The following is a 17,385-nucleotide window of genomic DNA, read 5'->3' on the forward strand; positions in this document are numbered from 1 at the left end:
CTGCATCATATTTTTGTAAGAACCATGTTTTTTTATACAGGAGTATAAAAATATGATAAATGGAAAGTTCAAAAGAACAGCATTTATTTAAAATGGTAATCTCTACTCTCACTTTTGTTCAATTTAATGCATCCTTGCTGAATTAAAGTATTAATATTTTAGTACTAACCCAAAACGATAGTTTAGATTGTGTTCTGTATGATATATGTTAGTGATCATGGCAAAATGAACCCTGATAGGATGATTGTCCTTGATGTGAAGCTATTCATTTTGCAGTAATTACTGGCTGACTCTACATTAAACCTGTTTACTACATGACTGTTTTCTGAATCTCTGAATAAAACATAATTCTCCATAAATTATACAGTCATTAGATGAATATTTGACTCCAGAATGCCATACTGGACCAATCAGATTCACGTCCTCCAGAGAGCGTCTAATAAGTGTGCTGGAATGTTCTGTAGGTCAGAGCAGTTTTTGGGCTTGTTGAGAGAAAGAGAAGTTATTTTTAACACCACAGCTCTGTTCCTCAGTGCTCACTGATCCTTTACTGTCTCTGTCACACACACACACAGTCTTCCACCACCTGCCCATCTACTGACCAGCTGCTGCCCCTCCTGTCTCTGTGTGTGTGTGTGTTAAAGAGACCCTGAGGACATGAACCGTTGCATGACCATTCACACAAACACAACGTCATTTATAACTCTTCTCTGTATTGATTTCACATACTTAATTTGCAATAAACATCAGGAATTTGTTATATTAGATGTGTTCAAGCTGCTTTGGAAAGTGTATTATGACTGAAAATGGGAGGTTCTTTTAAACACCGCTCCTTTGATGGTTGATTTAGTTTGGATGGAAAGTTTAGCTTTTTAATGATGTCTGTTTCTATAATGGGAGATGAGCTGAATACAGTCTGTTGGGTCTCATTTCTCCCATTCTCTATTGTTTTCTTCCAGCTTAGAGTTTTTATTGACCACTGTTGACCAAAAAAAAAAAAAAAAGAAAAAGTGGCCTGATACCAATAGCTTATATAATGGTCTATTTTATTTTATTTTATTACTGTTTATTTTATTTTATTTTATTTTATTACTGTTTATTTTATTTTTTATTTAATTTATTTTATTTTAACTGTACTTTTGAAGCCTGACAGAAAAATACTGTTTCAGTGGGATTAATAATATCTCTAAATTGTCTCACATTTGTCCAGTACTGGCTAAAAAGATGTGACTACTAATATATTTATACAGTCTTTAGGGTCTCATTTCACCCATTTTCTATTGTTAAAAATGTGGCCTGATACCAATAGCTTATATAAAGGCCATTGTTTTTATTTTATTTTATTTTATTTTATTATTTTGTAATATTCGTACACTACTGGCTAAATAATGTGACTACTGATATATTGTGCATACTGAAATTGTGTATGGTGTTTTATTGACTTTTTGTTGCTGTAATAGTGGTTTTTGTGTATTTGTAAGCTGCATTTGTAGTCTCTCACACAGCTGTGGTATCATGCGTCGACAGGGCAGGAAACCAGCACTAATCACATTTTAATGTCCTGCTTCCCAGCGCTGTGTTTCTGTCAGGGTCTGCATGCAGCATCCTTCATGTAAGAGGAAGATGAGGTTTTCTTTCAGCACATTCACTGGTCGAGGTGATAATGTTTGCTCCGGTGTTGTCAGGGGTTTAGTTCACATACTGGCAGGAGGGAAGTCGGCCTTGGGTGAACAAACGGTTATGTCATGATTTTAGATGTGTCTCACTGGGTTACATACCTATATTTGACTGTAAATTCACTATTATTGTGTTAAAAAGAGGAAAACATTAAAATCGCCTCTGTATATTAGTTATCAGAACAGCGTTGTTGTAGTATTATTTATATACTGTTATAAAATTTATATTTCTAATTTTTATATATTCGGTTTCGTTTAAAGTAATTTAAGTTTTTGTGATTTTTCTTTCTTTTTTCTTTTATGTTGTATTATAATTTATAAAATCAAATCAGTGTTATTTATATACTGTTATAGCATTTATATTTCTAATTAGCTTTTATTTTTTATGTATTCAGTTTCATTTAAAGTAATTTAAGTTTTTGTGATTTTAATGGCATTTTTTCGTTTTTATTTATTTTTTTATTGGTACATATTTCTAATCAGCTGTATTTTATTTCAGTGTTAGTTTTAGTAATTTTAGTACTTGAACTTTAGCCAAGACCACATTTCTATTTTTCATTAAAAAATATATTTTTACCTTTTTTTTTTTCCCTCTCATATTTGTATTTTATTTTAGCTTTGATTACGGTTTACATTTTAGCAGTTTTTTTTATTTTTATTATATATATATTTTTTTTTTATGTTTTATGTTGTATTATAATTTAGAAATCAGACCAGTGTAAGAATTGTTTATATACTGTTATAGCATTTATGTTTCTAATTAGCTTTTATTTTTATATATTCAGTGTAATTTGAAGTAATTTAGCTTTTTGTAATTTCTTATTTATTTATTTATTTATTTATTGGTAAATATTTCTATTTACCTGTATTTTATTTCAATGTTAGTTTTAGTTATTTTAGTACTGAAACTTTAGCCAAGCCAACGTTTCTATTTTTAATTACATTTTTTTTGTTTACGTTTTTCCCTCATATTTGCATTTTATTTTATTTTAGCTTTGATTATAGTTAACATTTCAGCAGCATTTTTAATTTATTTTTATTTTTATTATATTATTATATATTTTTTATGTTGTATTATATGTATTTGTAAATCAGACCAGTGTTATTTTATTATTATTTATATACTTTTATAGCATTTATATTTCTAATTAGCTATTTTTATATAGTCAGTTTTATTTAAATTTTTATTTATTGGTAAATTGTTCTATTTAGCTTTATTTTTTATTTCAGTTTCAGTAGTTTTAGTATTTAAACTTTGGCCAAGACAGTTTTTCTATTTTTCATTAAACATTTCTATTTTTTAAAGTAGTTTAAAGTATTTTTTACTAGTTCATTTTTGTACTTCAACTTAAACTTATTTCAGTTAGCTGCCAAAACAACATTTCTAATTTTCAGCTTTTTTTTCCATTTTATTTTATAATTACATATAATTACATTTTATTTCAGCTTCATTTTTAATATTTTTAATTCAGCTTTTTATTAATATTTTAGTATAAATATAAAAGTAGTATACTTATACTATAAGTATAAAATAAGTTTTCAGTTAGCAATGCCAATAGATAAATGCCATTGGTCATTAAAAAATATTCATATCTTGAAACTGAAGGACAATTCAGGCTGTAAAAATGTATTATATTTATTATTTTGTCCTCTGAAGAAACCAAAGCCTTGCTTGCAGTCCATTTTTCTTTAAGAATAGTTTTAGTATACAAACTTTGATTTGTAGACATGCACATGTTTTTCATTTGTTGTAATTTTGAGTGTTAGAAGTGAAACTGTATTTTACATGTGTCATCAGTATTTTCCACTGATCCCAGGACAGACTCCAGGAGACCAGATGTGTCACGTTATTCAGTTGGGTTGGTTTGCATGTGAACGGCTCTGCCTGTTCTCCTGAGGCAGCCTCCCTTCACAGTAGCTCTGCCTCTGTGTAAACATGGAGGGAAAGCAGCCGGAGAGGGGCGGAACAAATAAACACGGCCTCAAATGTGGCAATCCAAACCAGCGCCGTACCCGCACCCACACGTCGGCCAAATCCGCACAGGTTCAAACGTTACGTTTCTGCTGCCGTATTAACGATAAAATCAGCAATCCGTTTCGTACAGCTTGTACAGACTCTTTTAATGTGCCCAGAGAAGTTCCCTGTGAGGAAGTCTCCATGGCTGTCCAAGCTTCCCGTTCTGATTTTTTTGGAAGAGTCCCCAGTTATGACTATAAATTGTAGTAGACCACGAAAGTACTCTTTGTTTTCATTCCTCAGCTCTCAAATGGAGTCGCAGCAGGAGTGTTTTGAAGGGGACATTTCATGGAAAACGTTGCTTTTTTTTATATGAAATACTCCATAGTTCACAACCCCAGTTCACCCTGAACATTTATTGAAACTAAACTGCAAAAAGCAGGCTTTCAGAGAATGTCATGGGTGTGATGTCACACCCCCATGAGCACATTAAAGCAATAGTTCACCTTCTGAGTACTGCTTTTTTTTAAACATATAATAAAAGCATATGGTGATCAGGAGCTATAAAGGACAAGTATCATTAGTAATAGTAGAAGTAGTCTTCATTTTAGGATCATTTTATATACCTAAAGTTTTGGAGTCTGTAGGGTTTTTTCAGTGTTTTTAGTTTTTTTTAGTGTCTTATGCTCACCAAGACAGCATTCATTTGATAAAAATGCAGTAAACATAATAATATTTTGAAATATTATTACAATTTAATGTAATTGTTTTTTATGAATGTAATGCTGATTTGCTGCTCAAGAACATTTCTTATTATTAGTGTTGAAAATAGTTTGTAGAAAACATTTTTTTTTTCAGTATTCTTTGATGAATAAAAAGTTGAATAAAATAGCATTTATTTGAAATAGAAATTTATAAAATATTTTCACTCTTTTTTCCACTTGAATGCATCCTTGCTGAATCTGCTCATATGCAAATCTTTGTAATATCATTGTAATATTAGTAGTCTGAAGATGCTGTAGAGAAAACATACCGTTTAATTCTAAAGAGGTTGGAAAATGGTCAGTGAAAATTTACATTTAAAATAATTAGGGCCCTCTGAAATCCATTTTATTTTTTGCCAAATTAATTTCTTTTCCTGTTTTAAATTTTCTGGATTCGATGTTTTTTTTTTTTTTTCTTCTTCTTCTTCTAGACTCCGTTTTAATGGGTAAATTTTGAAGAAGAAAAAAAAGTAAAAAAAGTAAAAAAAAATAAAAAAAATAAATCAAAATAAAAAATAGTTTGAAAAAAAAAAAAAGTTAATCAGAAAGCAATTGAAATTATTAAACTTACACCATTTAACAGAAATTTAATCAAAGCTTAACAAAAAATTACATTATTAAGGCCCTAAGAAACACGGGCCTTAAGCTGTTTTTTTTGTTTGTTTGTTTGTTTGTTTTGTTTTTCCTCTCAAATTCAGTTCTATTTTTAACAAATACTGTGTTATCCATTAATTTTTGTATTCCATTATAACAGTGTCATTAAAGTTTAATCATCAATTTTCTATGATTATTTTATGATCATTATTTTATATATTTCCTTTTTTTTCTAGAAATGTATTAGTTTTTTTTAGAAATTTATTCATTAATTTTTCTGGTAAATATTCATTAGAATAATGTTTTAATAATAAGTAGTAGTAGTAGTAGTAGTTGTACTGTCATTACATTACATTTCAGTACATTAATGTACATTAATTACATAAAGTAATATGTTCCTGTCACAGTTTCTTTAAGTAAAAGCAAAGTTTTATTTTGACAGGTTACTGTGAAGACATTTGATTTTTTTATTTTTTTATTTTTTTTTTTTTGTGTATGATATGACGATATTTCTCAAAAGAAATAGTAAAGTGCTCACGATCTACTTGTATACTGAGGCGACAGAGGCAGAAAACACAACAAGTGCAGTGTGTGCTTTACCATGTGTTTAGTAAATGTCTTTTTGCAGCTTAATATTCACAGACACTAGTCCATATAATGTTTTGATTTAAGTGTACTGACCTACTTTTGCTTTATTCAGCCAAATTTTGGCAAATTCCATGACATTTCACATTATACAGTAAATTCTATTTTATGACTGGATTCTGTCCGCATTGCGGAAATCATAGCGCCCTAAATTATGCTTTTGGTGAAATTCTTATCCAAACACAGTGTGCTTACTTTCATGTAAATGTCATGAGTTTTGCCTTAACTCATTGGCAAACCACCACAAGTGACATAGTTTGTTGATTGCTTGATCTCTACTTATTTCTTAAACTTTAGGAGTATAAAAATTCTACAGAAATTAAGAATATGATCCTCTTTTTTTCCCCTATACCTCAGTATCAAGTTTCCATTCAGCTCTTACTGCAACGTTGTTTTCATTATAAATCTCAGTAGAGCCTTTTGCAATGGAAATTTAAAAAGCTGGCTGCCCATTGAGCATTGTGACAGGATTCGGCAGCCATTTGGGTGAGATATTGAAGGAAACGCACCTCACGAGCGCTGTCATAATTCATGTCTCTACAAGGCACACGCAAACATTCGCTCAGTCTTTATTACAGCTCCACGTCAAACTCCTGGATCAAATTTACGAGGGGCGAATGAGCGGGAATAAGAACCGTCTGTATTTCGTTCTCGCCGCGAGCGTGTTCTCTGACACGCAGCTTTAGATAAGCTGTAACGGAGACGCGAACTTGCGACACTTTGATTCCTGTTTGTTTGTGCTTCTAGTGCCCTGTGGGCAGGTCACAGACGGGGCAGCGAACACCTCTCAAACGCTATTAAAACTAATCCAGCCCTCCAAATGACAGGTTTAGATCTCTGATCTATTTGTTTTGACTTCCTCTTATGAGTGCCAGGGTTATGCAGAGTGGATGGAGGTTCTTTGTGTGTTTCCTATGTGGCCTTCTCTCAGGAATAGAGGTGATTTACAGGGCGGGCACAAGTCCCCTCTGTGAAGTCCACTGTGAATTACTGCTCTGTCTCATTAAGAAGCTCTCTAAAGTGCGCACTGGACTTGAAGTGGCGCTGAGGTTGTAAAATAAAGCAGCAAGCCATAACATGGCTCAAAAAGATTTTTCCTCCATGTAAACCAAATAAAATAACAGCAGTGTTTACATTTATGTTAATGCATTTTGCAGAAACCTTTATCCAAAGGAACTTTGAACTTTAATTAGTGTGAATGTTACCTGTGATTCGAATCAACTTTGGAACCTTTGAACAACTTCTATTAAATCAGCACTGTGTTAACATACATCTTTCTTGTATTAATGCGTCTTCCTGTTTTCTCTCTAACAGAGACATCAAGCCGGATAACATTCTGATGGATGTGAACGGACACATTCGACTTGCAGATTTCGGCTCCTGTCTTAAACTCACAGAGGATGGAACGGTTAGTATGTTAGCTGTATAAATATCACGCCAGATTGTTAACGATCATATTTCACAGAAGAAGAAAACACAGTCATCAGGGATTGTTGTTTAAAGCTGATTGTGTGAACTGGGCCTCCTTATTTATATACGGGAGTGGGTCAGACAAATCTTACAACTTGACTTGAATAGAGCCCAGAAATCGTGAATGGAATTGCAGAATCCAGCCATAAAAATGGAATTTACTGTATAACGCGGAATTTGTCAAACTTTGAAAGAATTAATCAAAAGTAGTCATTACACCTAAATTTAATTGCAATATGGACTAGTATCTGTGAATATTAAGCCGCAAAAAAAACTATTTAAATATGAATCCGGCATGTTCTGCCTGTCTCTGTATGAATTAATGGCACAGATGCACAGATTCGTTTTACTACACACATACTGAAGCGCATGTGACGCTCGCGATGATTTCAGTGTCTGTCCTCTTATTAAATGAGGACATAAATACAAGAGCAACATCTCCAGAATTTCTCTGAGAGTCACTTCATGAGCATTTTAGCATTTCATTTGTGTAAACAAAAACTTTTATTTTAGATGCAATTAGTTGTGATTAATCGTCTGACAGCACTAGTATTCACGGCAACCCGTCAAAATAGAGGTTTGGTTTAACTTTTAACTTTTTACAATACTTCTACTACTTCTGCTATTTTAAATTATTAACATTTTATTTAAGGAATAATAATCACACAACATTTCCTCCGTGTTCTAATTTTAATAGGAAATCACCTTTGTTTGCCAAAAAATAAAGTTTGTTTAATTTTCAGTAATTGAAAGATAGATTAAATTAATGTTTTATGCCTTCATTTGATAACCAGAAAAATTTAAATGCACTACACAGAATTTCTGAGGGGGAAAAAAACATTCCATAAGGATAAATTTCAATAAATTAAGTTGTTTTTATGTATTCAAATAATTAGACATGCTAAAACACAGAATTTGGTAACAACAAAACATATGGAGAGAAAAAATAAAACATTTCATAGGGCCATAAACATGTTATTTTTGTTAAACTTTTAATAATTAGATCTGAAATTGTATAAGTTTCATGTTGTTTCTTAAGTTTAACTAATTAGACATGCTTTTTGATTAATAAAATTTCATTTAACCATTAAAAAGGAGTTTAGAAAAAAAATTATGGAATTTGGGAAAAAAAAAAAAATAGTTTCATAGGGCCCTACTTAAAAGCTTTACAACAGAAATGTGTAAATGCAAATCTTTTTTATGGAAAGACTGGCATCATTGGCAGTATTTCATGGAATTATAATTCATTCCCCCGCAGTCATTTATCTTGGACTAACTTTTATATACTTTTTGACACTTCAAATAAGAGTTTGTAATGTTAGCAACTGGTTGGATCTGTTCCTTAGGGCTCATTACTAAGAGTTATGTTTTTTTAAATCACTATGGAGAAAATTAATTAAAAAAAAACCTTCTGTAACCAAGACTGTCTCATGCAATGACATTGATACATTTTTTTAAGTGTGACGTAAGTTTCCAAAAACTTTTTGGGGTCAGTTTTAGATCTGGTTGTTTTCCCATAATTTAGTTCACTTCCTGTCCAAAGAATATTTGGCTCAATTGCACTACTGCTCAAAAGTGTTTTTTTAATGCTTTTATTCAGCAAGGATGCATTAAATTCTGTTTATCCTGAGATAAATCTATATCTATTCATCAGAGAATCCTGAGAAAAATGTATTATGGTTTCCACAAAAATATTAAGCAGCCCAACTGTTTTCAACAATGATGATAATATATTTATTCAAATGTTCAAGTCAGCATATTAGAATGATTTCTGAAGGATCATGTGACACTAAAGACTGGAGTAATGATGCTGAAAATTCCACTTTGCGTTACAGGAATAAATTACATTTTAAAATATATTCAAATAGAAAACTGTAATAATATTTTAAGTTTTAGGTTATTGGACATTTCACCTAGGAAACATAACGCTTGGACATCAAATTGCGAGTTGTGCTTGACAAAAAAAAAATCTGTTGATGAAATTGGGCGCCAGCTCTATCCTCTAGGCATGCTGTTTTAATATAAAATAATGGGAGACCCAGAGGACACCCTTGGTTTGAAAGGCCGTTTATGACCAGAGTTGTATTTCAGTCACACATCTTTGAAGCAGGGGTGAGTATTTCATCTGATATGTGCTGCTGTTTTCTGGCACGTCGCAGATAGCTCGGCAGGATATCCCCCCCGACTTCTGACAAGAGCAGCGTGAGTGTGGTCTCTGCGTGTTCGCACGTGTGTGCCTAACTCTCTTCACATGTCCGTGTGTTTTCAAGTGTGTGTCACTGCCAGCGAGAGCAGCTAATTTACTGCCTCACTTCCACAAATTCTTCCAGCTGCACACATCTGCCACAAGCTGCATTACAGACGGTTTCCGCCCCCTCAGCCCCCTTGAACCCGGGCCAGGAAGCTCCAATCATCCCCCCCCCCCCCACCCCTCCCCGTTCATTAGTGGTCTCTAGTGATACCTCTCTCTCTTTTTCTCTCTCAGTGCGGTCTGTCTTCTGAGAGGTCTTTGTGTATCTGAATACTTTGACCGTCATGTTCCCCTAAGCCACGCCTGCCTCTGCTGGCTGCAACCAATGCGATGGCTTGAGTCATTCATTTGCATTTTAGAGTGATGAGTGTTGTGCCAATAAAAAGCATTTCCAGGGATTACTTTATTTTGCAACCTTGTTCACTGACAGGATGTGATGTGATCTGATCCGCTCAGACAGACACTGAGCACCTCTCTGTTTCTGTTCTCAACATGCCAGGTCCTGAATTCTCCTGCAGCCTTAACAACAAATGCCACAGTATCTCACGAAACCTGTCAGGAACATATCCGTTCACATTTCATAACAAAATTAAAATGGGGAAAGTGTTTTTTTTTCTTTCTTCCAGAATATAAAAAAATCTGAAAATTATTTACATACAGATTTATTTTCTTTTTGCAGAATATCAAAGTTTCTGTTTCTTGTTTTTTGTATAATATGACCTCTACATGTTCTTGACAGGTTTTTTGAGATTCACCTAAATTAATTGCATCATCTTAAAAAAAAAGTCTTTGGTTTACAGTTGATTTGACAATATAAAACCTTTTTTGATCTGGAAAGTGTTAAAGACAACTAGACAGACCTTTAAAAGGTAATCAGATACTTGCCTAAATGGCAAAAATGATTTACATAATGCAAGTCTCTGTGAAAAAAGAGATTTTTTTCTTACATAAAGTCTCTGTGAGCATTTACACAGATTTATGTGAAAAAGAGCAGAAAATGACTGTTAGTACAATTGAGTACAGACTTTAAGACATAAATAAGAGAACAAAGCAGAAAATACTGTGCATTTCCATTTGAATATTGACTGTTGCTATACTTAAGGGCATACAGTAATGACTTAAAAGTATTTTGACGAATAGTGTGCAGGTATTGTACATAATCATAAAATGCATTCAAAAAGGTGTGATTTACAGAGAACAGTCACAGCAATGCAGATATGAAATGTACAAGGACTGTAGAGAGCATGTCAGTAGGAAAACAAAGCTAAAATCTGGATGTTTTAGGCAATTTAGAAATCCCATGCAGGACTTGTCTGGGAAAAAGAGAACATATGGTTACCCTAATATATATTATACCTAAAAAGTGTGTTGTGCCAACCAGTTCCTGGTAAATTCAACCTTGTTTTCAAAGAAGAATTGATAAAAAAAATATATGCGCCCTTACTGCTGCAAGTGTAAATTCAGAAATCTAATTATAGCTTGTTAGATTTATAATATTTTACCCTGGACCCTGGTCATAAGGGTACATTTTTTGAAATTGAGGTTTATACATTATCTAACAGCTGAATAAATAAGCTTTCCATTGACGCATGGTTTGTTAGGCTAGGACAATATTTGGCTGAGATTCAACTATTTGAAAATCTGGAATCTGAGGATGCAAAATCAAAATATTGAGAAAATCACCTTTAAAGTTGTCAAAATAAAATGTTTAGCATATTACTAGCATATTAGCATATGCATATTACTAATCAAAAATTAAGTTTTGATATATTTATGGTATGAAATTTACAATATATCTTCATGGAACATGATCTGTGCTTAATATCCTAATGATTTTTGGCATAAAAGAAAAATCTATCATTTTGACCCATACAGTGTATTGTTGGCTGTTGCTACAAATAAACCTGTGCTACTTAAAACTTTTTGTGGTCCAGGGTCACATATGAGTTTTAGTTTTGTGTGCACTATGCAACCTGTCCACTTGTCAATCTTTCTAGCATGTCAATTTTCTGTCCTAACAGGTGCAGTCCTCCGTCGCTGTGGGCACTCCCGACTACATCTCTCCTGAGATCCTGCAGGCCATGGAGGATGGGAAAGGGAAATATGGGCCGGAGTGTGACTGGTGGTCACTTGGCGTCTGCATGTATGAGATGCTGTACGGGGAAACTCCTTTCTATGCTGAGTCCCTGGTGGAAACATACGGCAAGATTATGAACCACAAGGTACAGAGCAATAGCAATGTAATTTTAAAACAATTATCTATGCACTGCAGTGATTTCTGAAGGATCATGTGACTGGAGTAATGATGCTAAAATTTCAGCTTTGAAATCACACAAATAAATTACATTGTTAAATATATTCAGATAGAAAACAGTTATTTAAATTAGTAAAAAATATTTCAAATTTTTACTTTACTTTGGATCAAATAAATGCAAGCTTGGTGAGCAGAAGAGATTTCTTTAAAAAAAAAAAACATTAAAAATCTTACTGTTCAAAAAATCATGACAACCTAACACACAAAACACAATAAGCGTTTTTTTTTTTCAGATCATTAGCCATATTTTTTTTTATTTTATTTATATTAAAAATGTCAAAGTTTAAAGAAAACCTAATATTGTGTTTCCAACAGGAGCGGTTCCAGTTCCCTGCTCACGTGACAGACGTCTCTGAAAATGCCAAAGACCTGATCCGCAGACTCATCTGCTGCAGAGAGCACAGGCTGGGTCAGAACGGCATCGAAGACTTCAAACAGCATCCTTTCTTCACCGGCATTGACTGGCAGAACATCCGCAACTGTGACGCGCCCCCTACATCCCTGAAGTCAGCAGCCCATCTGACACGTCAAACTTCGATGTAGATGACGACTGCCTCAAGAACACGGTAGTGTTTTAGACATAACTTAATAAGACCATTCATTGCTGGGTTTGAACCCCACAACCAGATCTTTTACCGAAATGCAACGTCTACAAGTTACAATTCCTGTTCTCTTTTAGGAGACAATGCCGCCTCCTTCCCACACAGCCTTCTCAGGACACCATCTCCCATTTGTAGGATTCACCTACACCAGCAACTGGTAAGAAATCACTGTAAAACAGCTGAGATATCACTGTCAGCTTAGATGGTCATACAAGAGATGCAAGTTCAAATCTGGCCATAATTGACCCACATTCGAACTGCTTGAAACACTGGTTAAACTATTTATTTTACTATTTACATAGATGTGTTCTGGAAAGGATGTACATATTTTGTATTTCTGTGTTGTTTTCCATGCAATTTATCAAAAATCAACACAGAAAAGCTTACTTTAGCTTGTCAAACACTAAAATATGAAATACGTGACAACTTAGGAAATTTAAGACTCAGAGTTTTCTTACAATTGAACACTCTTCTGCTGAATCATCCAAGGAAAACTGACTTTTTCTTTATGCAGCAAAAAAATCTGTCAAAGGCTGTTTTTGGTGGTTAGGTTTTTGGATTCAAATTACTAAATTACTGCAGCACTGAAAAAAAGTAAAAGAAAAAAATATGTCAAATTGACACCTAACACAATAGAAATAGATGGGGTTTTCTGTTTCTACATGAATCTTTAGTGTTTTGCATCAGTTTGACCCATAACACCCACAACACAAAAGAAAAACAGGCTTTTGAGTCTTTATTGTGATCATTTGACCCTCTCTTCTCCTACAGTACGCTGTCCGACCGCGGTTGCCTGCGGGAATCTGTGGCACCTGCGCAAATGGATGCGTCCGTGCAGCGCGGCCTGGAGGACAGTCTGGCTACTGAGGCGTACGAGCGGCGGATCCGCCGTCTGGAGCAGGAAAAGCTGGAGCTCAGTCGCAAATTACAAGGTGTCTGTCTGTTTTGCACATCTAATGACCTATTAAGTTATTTTCTGCTGAAAAAATCCCACAAAGTTAGTTTGCTGCCTGGTTGATAGCTGAAATGTCTTTTGATCTTTAGAGTCCACAAAAACGGTTCAGGCTCTGCAGCACTCCAGCGGGGACGCGCCTGTTTCCTCCAACAGAGAGGTCGAGATCCGTGGACTGAAGGAGGAGTTAGAAATGCTAAGGAAACAGATCGCAGGTCATTTCGAATGTTATATATGAACATACATCATGCAATTGTCTTGTGTTACCAGACTTTAGTTTTGACTGTCAACAAATTATTGCTTATTATGTTAAGTTTTGTTTTTAACATGACATTTACAGTTCAAAATAAACTCATAAATGCACAATATATTTATTCTCTCACATTGTTGTTTAAGATTCTACCTTATATTTTTATCTCTCTCTTCCTTTTCTCCCCTTTCAGATACAGGACGGGTGGAGCAAAAGTTAGAACAGGCCAGTTCTGCCCGCAGAGATCTGGAGGACTCCTCCAAACAGGTCCGGTCTCTGGAGAAACAGCTCAAGAGCATGAAGCAGGAGAGAGATGATCTGCAGAAGGTACAATTTTAACTGCAGCTTTACATAAGCAATGCCTCTCACTAGCAAAGTGCCTTGCTGGACAATTAATCAAATGTCAAAATCGCGATGCAATGCAATCTATAAAATACACTATATATTGATACAATATATGTTATATTTATATATATATATATATATATATACACACACACACACACACACACACACACACACACACACAATATATGTATAACAAATAAGAGCCATAAATATTAGTCTTGTAATTAAAATTAAAATATTTTTTTTCATAAATACCAACTTTTATATTTTGCAGTAAAACATTACAATATTAATATTTCTTGTTTTGTTTTTATACTTGTTTTTACTACTACTAGCGCTACTATATTAATAATTTTAATTGTTATTGTTAGAATTATTAAAAAAAAATTATTAATAGTATATAGTAATAATAATAATATAGTATTATTATTAAGAGTACTGTTATGCCTGTTGGCATAGCTTTATTAAACAACATCAACCGCAATATAATAAAAGACTCAAATGTTCAATAAATAAGTAGATTGATAGTAAAAATCACAAGCCATTATGAATGTGTGTAAAATTAATAAAAATAAATAATTACAATTTTATTTAATTTTGTTTTTTTTAAAGTTAATTCATTATGATAATGTATAAATAATAATAATAATAATATTCATAATCATTTAATAATAATGAAATAATAATAAAACTAATTAGTAATTTAAATGTAATAATTTAATTGATAAATTGCTTTTATTTTTATATATGTGTGTATGCATTATTAATCAATTATTATTGTTACTTTTTTTTTTACTTTTTTTTCAACTTTGTATTATGTTTGGTTACAGAGTCTGCAGGAGTCGTCCGAGAAGCTTAAGACTCAAGGGAAGGAGCTGAAGGAGGCGGACAGCCAGAGGAAAATGGCCATGCAGGAGTTTGCCGAGGTGAGCGAGAAGGTGACGGAGCTGCGGTCACACAAGCAACGACTCTCCCGACAGCTCCGGGACAAAGAGGAGGAGATGGATTCCCTCAATCAGAAGGTGGAGGCGCTGCGACTAGAAGTGCGAAAAGCCGAGCGTGCCAAGAAAGAGGTTAGTGTGGAGGAGAACGGCAGATCACAGGAGTTTGTTCCACAGACTCATACGTTAAATATGTGTAAACTCTGTGTCTGTGCGTATAGATGGAGGCCCAGGCTGAAGAGTGGTCTGCTGAGGCTCAGAAAGAGAAGAAGCTGAAGGAACGCAGTGAGCAGTACAGCAGACAGCTGGAAGAGGAGCTGGAGGGAATGAAGGTTTGTGTACTCAAACGCAATTTATTTCTGTAAATACTGTTAAGGTAGGGGTTAGGAACAACGTGACTCTTGAAACGTGGAAAATTTGCATAAAGCCCTGTTCACACCAAGTATAATAACTAAAAAGATAACTATATTAGCGATATCCTCTGTTTATTCCATGCGCACGTTTGTCTGCCACTTTAAATTCTCGAGCTTCTTATAGGAGGATTGATTTTGATTGGGTGACAATAATCCTATCATTCATCAGCTGGGAAAAAATCTTTCTTAAAGTGATTCTAATAATATAGTTTCTCTGTGTCTTTATCGTTATAGCTGTGTTGTAGACTTTGCTATTCTTTAATATTGACAATGATTTTTAGAGCTGTATCCTTATCCTTATCCTTAACTTTATAGTTATCGTCCTGTGAACAGGCTTTTGTTAAACGAACAACTGCAATATAATACAGGGCTCAAATGTTTAAGAAATAATAAGTAATAATCATAAATCAGTATAAAACTGTCAGATGTAATTAATAAATTATTTTAATTGAATTATATAATTAATAAATTGATTTATCATTATTCAGTTTTACTACATTTATCTTAGAATTATTTACCTTAAATTGTTTAATTGAATTGTTTTTATTAATTGTTTTATGAAATTTAATACATTATTTAATAAATTATTATATTATTAATTGTATATAATTAATTGTTTTATTAATTATTTGTGTATGTTACCTTAATATGTTATCTTATTATAATTAATAATTATTTAAATATGTCATTAATTAATATATTTATTAATTATTTGTATTAGTTTTAATACATTATCTTATTATAATCATTTACCTTAAATTGTTTAATTGAATTTTTTAATTGTGTAATAACATTTAATACATTTAATTTTTCATATTTTTCTTTAAATATAAGTATGTAATTAATTGTTTTATTAATTATTTGTGTATGTTATCTTAATGTTATCTTATTATAATTCATAATTATTTCAATACAAGTATGTCATTAATAAATCGTTTTATTAATTATTTGTTTTAATACTTTATTTTATTATAATTCGTGCTGAGGAACAATCGCAATTAATCGCATCCAAAATAAAAGTTTTTGTGTACATAGTATATGTGTGTGTACTGTGTATATTTATGTATATATAAATACACAAACTTATATATTTATATATAAATTGTATGAATATAAATATATACATGTAAATACACATACATGTAATATTTCAAAATATATACTGTATGTGTCTTTATATGTACATAATAAATATACACAGTGTACACACATTTATTATGTACACAAAAACCTTTTTTTTCACTGCAATTAATCCTTGCCCAGCACTAATTATAATTAATACATTATTTTAACGTAGTAAATATTTTTATTTTTATGCATATTATAATTCTTAAACAGTTTACATTTATGTATTAATACATTGTTTATTAATTATTTGTTGTAATTCCTAATTAAATATAAACGTGTAATTAAATAGTTTTATTGATGATTTATTTTAATACATTATTTTAATACTTTAACTATTTAATCTTTTTTTTCATTACATTTAATACATTATTTTAATACAATTTATTATTATTATTTATTTATTAATTTTTAAATGCTATGATACTTTTTTTTTTTTTTTTACATTTTTAATCAGTCATCACATTTACTCATTTCATATAAGTAGAATTGATCTCTATACAAGTTGCTGATCATTTCCCTATCTTTTCTTTCCCTGTGTCATGGAGCAGCAGAAGCAGGTGGGCCGTTCTCCAAACGTTGGGTCATCTGAGCAACACCAGGAGCTCAGTAAATTACGAGCAGACCTGGAGAACAAGACCGCTTTCTATGAAGAAGAGCTTTCACGCAGAGAACAGCAACATGCCAATGAACTAAAGAACCTGAAGAAGGAGCTGCGGGAATCTGAGGGACAGCAGCTCACCTTAAAGAAAGAAATCATGATGCTCAAAGACAAGCTGGAGAAGACTCGCCGAGAGAGGTACTGATCTTACTACAACAGATTATGCTTAACTGTTTTTGAAATGCCACCATGTATTATTTTACTTGATAATTTGGGGTCAGAGAGGTTGGAAAGTGGTCGTGTAAAACTAAATTGCAATCGTTTGTGGTGCAAGGAACCTTGACTAACATAATTTAAGTGGACTTCAGGGGAAGAAATAAAATACAGTGTACAATATGTTCCATAAAATAAGATATGGAGTTTGGCAGTGTGTTGGATGCTGAGTGCAGTAACCCCAGTGTTCAATAAATCATTTCACCCTC

At 32.7% G+C, this 17,385-nt stretch overlaps 1 protein-coding gene across 1 annotated transcript in view; it reads left to right on the forward strand.

Moving 5' to 3' along the window:
- cdc42bpaa (CDC42 binding protein kinase alpha (DMPK-like) a) overlaps nt 1-17,385 on the forward strand; it is a 70,114-nt gene that overhangs the window by 28,819 nt on the left and 23,910 nt on the right. The window contains 11 exon segments of the mRNA XM_051133037.1: nt 6,951-7,044; nt 11,379-11,579; nt 11,987-12,157; nt 12,160-12,237; nt 12,351-12,430; nt 13,045-13,205; nt 13,318-13,440; nt 13,669-13,802; nt 14,654-14,896; nt 14,986-15,096; nt 16,854-17,101. Coding sequence (XP_050988994.1) covers nt 6,951-7,044; nt 11,379-11,579; nt 11,987-12,157; nt 12,160-12,237; nt 12,351-12,430; nt 13,045-13,205; nt 13,318-13,440; nt 13,669-13,802; nt 14,654-14,896; nt 14,986-15,096; nt 16,854-17,101 — 1,644 coding nt within the window.

The sequence above is a fragment of the Labeo rohita genome, chromosome 17 (genome assembly GCF_022985175.1).
Source record: "Labeo rohita strain BAU-BD-2019 chromosome 17, IGBB_LRoh.1.0, whole genome shotgun sequence".
Classification (NCBI taxonomy): domain Eukaryota; kingdom Metazoa; phylum Chordata; class Actinopteri; order Cypriniformes; family Cyprinidae; genus Labeo; species Labeo rohita.